This window comes from Echinops telfairi, unplaced genomic scaffold (genome assembly GCF_000313985.2).
Source record: "Echinops telfairi isolate 266 unplaced genomic scaffold, ASM31398v2 ScPeMD7_1;HRSCAF=3_0, whole genome shotgun sequence".
Classification (NCBI taxonomy): Eukaryota; Metazoa; Chordata; class Mammalia; order Afrosoricida; family Tenrecidae; genus Echinops; species Echinops telfairi.
In genome coordinates this window covers 75849013-75857794 of record NW_022103896.1, presented here as the reverse complement: position 1 = coordinate 75857794, position 8782 = coordinate 75849013, and the positions used below count along the sequence as shown (strand labels likewise).

At 41.4% G+C, this 8782-nt stretch overlaps 1 protein-coding gene across 1 annotated transcript in view; it reads right to left on the bottom strand.

The window, feature by feature from the left end:
* Positions 1-606: 606 nt before the first annotated feature.
* LOC101656322 (cytochrome P450 7B1) overlaps positions 607-8782 on the bottom strand; it is a 197936-nt gene continuing 189760 nt past the window's right edge. Inside the window, exon 6 of the mRNA XM_030884853.2 lies at positions 607-1181. Coding sequence (XP_030740713.2) covers positions 894-1181 — 288 coding nt within the window. The 3' untranslated portion in view covers positions 607-893. The remainder of the gene's footprint in view (positions 1182-8782) is intronic.

Here is an 8782-nt window from a genome sequence, read left to right as displayed (position 1 = left end):
GTTGTGTCAAAAAATAATGCCACTTATTTCATTTTTCAGTTTAAATACAAGGAAGCATCGAGGAAAGGGTTAATCGAACGATGGCTGTGAAATGCTCAATAGATGACACTACGGCCCAAATGCCACTCCCACTGGTGTCATGATTTCAACATTGATGTCTGTAGTAAACTGAGCACAACTGTCTAGGTCAGCTGCTAAATACATAACCGATTTTGTGTTTTCTTATATATTAAATCTTAACCATGTTTAAGGTGCAAATGGGAGGCCTTCGATAACAAGACGTTTTCTATTGAGCTATAATATGTAAAATAATAAAAGTATTTATGGATGATTAAATAGAGAAATGAAGTTGAAGCATTTACTCTACCACAGAACTCACTTCATGCAAATGTACTCTGGCGATAAGCATATTATTGTTATTATGGTCTGAGGGAACATTTTCCTCCAGGGCATCTCACAGAAATTAAAGTTCTCGGAGAATTTGGAATTTGTTAGACTGGGTCTAAGAGTTTTTCCAGTACAAATTTCCAGTAACCCATACTCAATATTTTCACGTAATTAAGAAAGAATTTGAGTGACTTAAAAAAATCGACAATGTCACAAAGATTGCTCTGAAGATACATTTATTGTGACAAGGGAAACAGGACACTAGACACACAGCCCCCTTAGCCTTATCAGTAAGTTGATTTGGATGATTCCTTTCATTCCATCCACCCGTTGTAGTTTATAATAAGCTTTCGTGACCAAGCATAAACTGATTGCCGATGAAATGGAAATTGGCACTTTTAAAGCAATACAAAAACAAACAAACCAACAAAAAGGATTCTATATACAGAAATTAAGGAGGAAATATGGGCTGGAGACATTTATGCTCATGGATTTTTTTAACTTCTTCATGATTTTACCTTATACCTAAATAAAACATCGGAGCTTGGGTATGAGACACCAAACAAAATGCGACTGTAGCTTTGCTCTACAGGCGTCTCATCAATCACTTCTAAATCAAAGCAAGTGACAAGCGCAAACAACAACTGCTTCACTTCAGAGACTGCAAAAAACCGGCCTGGGCATTTGGAAGCTCCGGATCCAAAGGGTATGATGTAATAGTTGAGCTTCTTTCCTCTCTTGAAAAAGGTCGTTTTCTTCTTCCCATCTTGTACAAAGCGATCATATCTAAACTCCTGTAACAAAGAAAGAAGGGGTAAACCATGGCACAAATTAGCTTGAATCCCGTCCCACAAAGGTTTCAGTCAGCTCCGTCTTTAAAGACCTCCGTGGAATCTGGCAAATATCAGAAAGCAAAACTTGACTGAGTGCCAACAATGTATGAATTTTCAAAAACCCTCAAATATTACTAGAAAAACCGTCACCGCACATGAAACTAAAACCCAAATGGACCTGTATGAGCTCTCTTTCCTGTTCGTTATCGATTTCATTCTCCCAGTTTCCCACGCCCTCTCATGTGTCGCTGCTAAGGCAGGCCCTCTTGGTGAGCATTTGGTATTCTGGGGTGTTCTGAGAAAGGGGAGGACTCCTTCATTACCACCACCGTGACCGGAAGAATGAATCCCAGGAGCCTCAGAAGACGCCCTGCTGCAGATCTGCAGATCCCTAATGTGCTTCTGTCTTTCCCCTGACGGACAATGAGGAGTTTAGGAGATACACTGTATATTTGGATTAAATAGAATTTAACAGTAAGGTGTAGATAAATACCAGGTAGGAAGGATGCCATAAGATAGGTTTGGCTTGGTTTGGTTTTGTTTTTCTCTCTCTTCTATTGGGTTATAATTTCAAAGGATCCTGACTAAAAAAATAGTGACTTTCCTTGAGGAAAATGGTATTAGAATGAATTCCTGCATGGCAGACAGCGTTGGCATGTTTTGAGAAGTGGCTTCAGTTTTGGCAGAGAATTGTGGGGCTGGGTTTGCTCCGGTAGTTGGTTCACCATCGTCATTTTGCCTTGCTGTAAGGGTTATGGTTCAACTCTCACCTGAGTTTCTAAGAGGAGACTGAGTGACCTTATTTCAGCCCATGGTGAATTAAACCATTGATTAAATTAATGCATGTGGCATGCATGAAAACGACGAAGTATTTCTTGTACTTGGGGCTCATTAGCATGAGACTTGTTCAGCACACAGCTTTACTATGAACTACATGAAGGCCCGTGCAAAGAAGCCAGTCGGATTGAAAGCACTCAGGGTAGAGTGATAATCATATAATATGAGTACATTCCAAAGTCCCTTATAAATAATCTAATTTCCTCACTCTATCTGTGTTGTTAAAATCAGCAAATTATTTTCTTTAAAAGTGCTGGTTTTAATTTTATCCATATTTACCTAGCTTATAGATTTGATAGGACATATTGATGCTTATAAAAATACTCTTTGAGGGAAGGTAGGGTAGAAAGGGGGAACTGATTACAAGGATCTACATATAACCCCCTCCCTGGGGGACAGACAACAGAAAAGTGGGTGAAGGGAGACGTTGGACAACATAAAAGTGGGTGAAGAGAGACAGTGTAAGACAAGACAAAATAATAATAATTTATAAATTATCAAAGGTTCATAAGGGAGGGGATCCAGGGAGGGAGGGGGAAAATGAGCTGATACCAAGGGCTCAAGTAGAAAGCAAATGTTTTGAGACTGATGATGGCAACGAATGTACAAACGTGCTTGGCACAATGGATGTATGTATGGATTGTGATAAAAGCTGGAAGATCCCCCAATAAAATGATTAAAAAGGAAAAAAAACCTCTTTGAATGAATTCTGTTTGCCTTTAATTTGGAATCGATGTAATCACAATGACAAAATTATTGTTGCTTTGGGGGGTACATTACTTTTTCATGTGCAAAATTTCTGTTTGAGTCCTTTTAAAAAATAACAATATTTTATTGTAAATTAGGTAGGTATTTACATTTTAGATGTTCAATTTTATATTCAACAATTTGAATAAGTAATCACACTCCTCAATAGTTTACACATAACCTCTCTTTGATTTCACATCTGCCTCTTCTAACTCCTAACAACTAATATTTGAACTCTTTAGAACAGTAATATATTTTATCATAGATGTTCTGGGATGCATCTAAGAAGAATCTAACCAGCATTAACCTTAAAACACTAGTTTGTACCTGTAGAAGGAAATCTCTGGGTTGCAAACATAGTTAAGCCCTGGGCTACTCGCCCAAAGGCTGGGGTGCCGCAGAAGACAGGCCTCGCAGTGTGCTCTTGAAAGACTGTCTGCTTGAAAACTCGATGGAGCAGTACTACTGTGCACAGGAGGGGCCACATGATGGCGCACACTTTCTCACTGATGGCAGAATTACTATAAGCCACTCTTTCCATGACTGAGGGTGGGACTACTTGTCAGAAGTCAATACCATGTCTTCCTGCTCCTTGTTGTCCCAGGATGGTTGGAGCATTCACTCTGTGGTAGTTACATATTCCATGTCAACTTGAGGATATTAAGAGCGAAGGAGTGGGGTCTAGCCTGTCAAACAGGACACAGTCTGATGATGCTTCCTTGTGGATATGGCCTTCTTATGAGGATTCTGGGAACTTCCTCTCTTTCTCCATGGAGGTGAGCCACACTTTCTCTCTGCTTCACTTTCCTGTGTTGAAGAGACACTCAGAGAGCTGGAGGAGCCACACATAGCCACGCTGATGGCAGCCAGAGCCCTCAAGATGCGTCCACTGCCACTGGATCCATGAGACTTAGCACTCACTGGCCTGTGATCTTCCCTGCATTTGTCATCATCGCATGTGCTATGTGAGTCTGAAGAGGAATTTATGTACTAGTATAGGACAGATGGGCTAATATCTAACTTATGGATTGATCTGGATTGGGTTGGGATGTTTAATCAATATTCAATTGCTCTTTGATATAAAGCTCTCTCTTTCACACCTATGAGTGCCTCTGGATTTGTTTCTCTAGTCAACCTTGACTAACACACTCTCAAACACTTTTCATGCCTAGGCAAATCAGTTTAAGTGAACTTTGCACTGAAATGATTTGTTACACAAGGTTTAGGCCAGAAGATGCAAAAATAAAAAGTTTAGCTTGAGTTATAATTTCAAAGGATCCTGATGTCATAACTAAGCCAGAAGCTGTCATAGATTGCATGTTCTTTGTGAAAATCTGTGCTGCTGCCCCATTAGAGGCCATAGTGCTAAATGCATGGTGCTTGAATGTCCCCATCCCTGTGATCTTGTGCTAGAATTATTAGCATGCCAGGCTCTCAAATTTCTCATCAGTGAAACAGTAATGTTGCTTCTCTCGTTTCCATCTACCTTCTGTCCAATCTTCTATACATAAATGTCTTAGAAATTCCTACTTCGCTTGTCATTATATGAATCACAAAGGCAGAAGGCCAACTCCATTGCTCGGTGACCACCAACAAGCTCAAAAGGAACAAGGCCACTAATATATTGTGAGTTAAAATTTCTTTCCAGCCTGTTCCGTTGCCAGGGTGGACAATCTGAGCAGTAGCAAAGTTAGGAAAAGCCTCTGGAAGTTGCTGGGAAGCTAGGTAGGTTTTACCTCCAAAGGGAAAGGATGTGAGTCTCATCCTTGGGATTTTGGAGACACAAGGACATAGAACATAGGCCCAGGGAAGCTCAAGATGTGCACACTGTTTGGAAAGACTGAACTACAGGGCTCTCCATGTGGAGGGAGAATTTTTTGCAGTAATGATAAAAGCCTTGGCATTTTAGAATTAAAGAAGATCAATTAAATGAAATATCAAAGGGGTCAGAATATAGGAATCTTAAGAGATGGTGCATGATACTGAAATTCCCTATTGCCTCTAGAGACTGTTGCAGTCAGCTCCCTCAACGCCATTCCTTTGCCTAAGATTTATCTAAGCATTAATCACGGTCATCAATTTCCCCTTGCCAGCGTGTAGTCTAGAAGAGGTTGTAGGTGAACCAGCCTGGTCAGTGTTAGATGGGTGAAAGTCTGTGGGGATATCTGGGAGAAGTTCCCTTCCCCTGAAGAAAGAAAAATACACGCAAAGAACTCATTAGACTTCTTTCTCTGCACCTAGCCATGTGTGATCTCTTTTATAGCTCTGTATTTTCAAATACAGATTCTCCACAGAAGAATGAACGCATTTGCATGACGGTGCTGGTGAAAAATAGGGCAAGGGCCATGGACTGCGAGAAAACAAACAAGTGTGTCTTCAAAGAGGTACAGACTGAATGTTCCTTAGAAGCAAGGGTGGTGAGACTTAGGTTCACACACTTGGGACATGCTATCAAGAGACCAGTCCCTGAAAAATAACATGCTGCTTGGGAATGGGCTCTGCCTTAAGAACCATCATGAGCATGGTGCAGAATCAATCAGCAGTGTTTCATACTGTGGTCTGTAGGGTGGTGGCATTAGGCCCGGTGCACTACAGAACAAATCCAGTGACCCTCACACATGTGTATCAAGAAGTAATTATACATCAAGAAAATATCCCAGTCCAACCCAAGCCCATAAGGCCCATCCTAGTCCTTCTTCAGACCCATGCTGTCATCTCCAGTGATGCAGGACACAAGACTATCACAGGCTGGTGAGTGCAAAATCATGTGGATCCAAGGTCAGTGGGAACATGGCAGGGTTCTGTCAGTGCTTCAGGTGGCCAGCAAGCAGGAGAGAGGGTGGGAGATTCCCTGGGCCCTCCTTATGAGAAGGCCACACCCACAAGAAGGCAGCATCAGGCTGTGGCCTGATTGACAGGTTAGATACCACCCCTACACTTGTATCTATCTTCAAGTTGACATAAAATTATGTAACTACCACAGTGGCTGAGTCAGAACTAACCAAAAGGCACTTAACTAACACTTTTAAGTCTCCTAGACCAATGGATATAGTAGAAGCTCTCTCTATATATTTTATAACTAAGGGGCCCTACTGGCACAGTATGTTATGCAAAGGGCTGCTAACCTCAGAGGCAGCAGTTCAAAACCACCAACCGCTCCTGAGGCAGAAAGATAGGCTTTCTATTCCCATGAAGATTGATAGTTTAGAAAACTCAGAGGTGCAATTCTACGCTGTTTGTATGGTCACAAAGAACTGGAAATAACTCAAAGGTAGTGAATCAGTGAGGCTTTTTTCCTAAATGAGAATACAGTACCTTTTAGAAAATTTTCCAGCTTTTGGAAAAACAAAGCTACTGAATAGGTAAATAAACATTTAGTAAGTGGGAAATAAATGTCTACTCAATGCTTAAAACTAATGGAAAACAGTTTAGTACTAAAGCATTAGAAATATAATCCAAAGAGATGATACACATTTCTGGATAGAAGAGAATTTTGGATATCAGGGACTGCAAAGGATTGCATGACACCCTAACTTGTGTTCTCCAAATACTATGCCAAGTTGTGTTCAACATATTTGCTAGCACCTCCTCTATGTGAGGTACTACATTTTCAAAGGAATAAAACATGGTCTAACTTAGATAGGTGACACACAATATGTTAATGAATTGTACCTACTTAGTGTATAATTTTGCATATAGATATCTAAGTGAAATATTAGGTATGACTTCCTAAAACTGAACAAGAGCTACCAGTTTTTCCAGTGAATGACTAAGGGTTGCACTGTTTCTCTCAGGTACAGCTCTCCTGCGGCAAGTTGACAAGAGGCCAGGTGTCCATTTTGACACTTTGATCCATCAGGAGTGTGCTCCAGGCAGTTTTACAGAGCACGAACATTTCTTCCCAACTCTGCGTTGTGTTACTGTCACCTTTGTAGCCTGAAATTGGCCAGGATGGGATATGTACACCACAAAGGAAACGAAAACTAGCAACAAATCAGAGATTTTTCTGAATATCACTTGTACCAAGAATGCTGGTACCAGTAACCAGTCAATGCAGAGGTGATTCTGATTCAAGGTGACCCAGTGGGTGTCAGAATAGAATTGTGCTCCGTAGGGTTTGCAGTAGATAATTTCTACAGAAGGACATTGAAAGGTCTTTCTTCTGCAATGCTTCTAGGTTGAACTACCACCCTCCGGTTAGCAGTCAAGCACACTGACCAGTCAGGCAATCCACAGACTTCCAGTTTACTGGTGTGGCAGGAACTCTCTCTCATCATGAAGCATCTGAATGTGAGAAGGCAGCCATGTGGTAGCGTCTTTGAGTCCCTAAAAACTGTAAGCTCCTAAGTGTGGGGGCCAAAATGTATTTATCCCTGATGTCACTCCCTTTGTCTGTCAGGGTGCTTTGGGTAGTAGATGTTCAGTATGTTTGTTTACTTTCAGGATGCCCTGTTTTTTTTGAGGCACAATAAAAAATTATTCGGAATGCGTACATGGAAAAATCATGACCCTCGTTCTCCCTGAGTTCCCACCTTGTGGGAGCCTAGACTGATACACAAGTGATTGCAAAATGCCAGCTAGTACCTGACACAACAGAACTGTACAGAGACCAATAGAGTAAGAAGTAGCGAACTCTCTGAGGACAGAGGTAGAAAGGAGAGACACCATCAAAGGAAAGGTGAATGGATAAGATGATGCTTGTGGAATAATGGGGAACCTTCTAGGAATGCCTGGGTACAGTGAATGGCTAATCATCCAATGAGTAGTTGAAAGGTTGGCAATCTGAGCCAACCAGAGGTACCTCAGAAGGCAGGCCTGGTGATTTGCTTCCAAAAGGCCACAGCCTTGGACACCTTAGGGAGCAGCTGCACTCTGCACATAGGAGGTCACTGTGAATTGGAATTAACCTGAAGGCAACTAATCACAGTAGACAAATAAGAAAAGGCATTCTGAGAATCGAGAGATGCATGTGCCTTAAGTGTGAAGTCACACCGTAGCCTCTTTAAGGAACATCATATCCTGGATGGCATAATGGTTATACATTGGGCTGCTAACCATAATGCCAGCAGTTTGAAACCACCAGCCGTAATGTGGGAGAAGGACAAGGCTTTCTACTCCTGTTAAGAGTTAACAGTCTTGGAAACCCACTGGGGGTGGGGATGCGGGTGGTGGAGGTGGCTGTTCTACCCTATCCTATAGGGTTGCTATGAATCAGAAATGACTAGATGGCCGCGAGTTTACTATCCTGGAGTTTCTTGGGGCTCTGAACATTCTGAAACTATCTCTTTTAGGGTCAAGGGAATCTATTTCTGCTGAGGTTCATTCTCTGTGTTTTTTACAGAGTAAAACCAGTTGCCGTGACTCATGGGAACCTCATGTGTGTCAGAGTAGAGATAGAGTCCATGGGGTCTTCAATGGCTGGTTCTCAGAAGTGACTGGCAGGCAATTCTTCTGCAGAACCTCTGGGTGATTCCACCTTCAACTTTTAGGTTCGCAGCCCAGCAAGTTTACTATTTGAGTTACAATAGTGGCATCTGTACTTGGAGTTACTCTTCCTCACATTTTTGATTTAACAGTTACTACTTTCTGCATCTAAAGCCTACTCTTTCCATTCATGTTACATATGATACAAAAAGACAGGCAGCAGTGAATATAAATCTTCAAGAAGCTTCCGGACTGGAGTGCTCAGCAACAAATGGTCAAGGGCAGAGTTTTCTTCTCTTTTTTATTGTCTGTGCATGATGATTTGGGGTGGAAAGCTGTTAAATGAGCATTTGTAGCCTTTACTGATTACCACCCAAAGTTGTTAAGAGCAAAATAAATAAATCTGTATGCTTGGCAGTTGCATGTGCTCTGTACGGGTTTATTGAATGAATGATGACATAAAATCTTGCCAGATCATATAAAAGTGGTCCGGAACAGTATCATTGGTTCTGTGCCAGGAATTATTAGCATACCACAACCAATTTCCAAATATA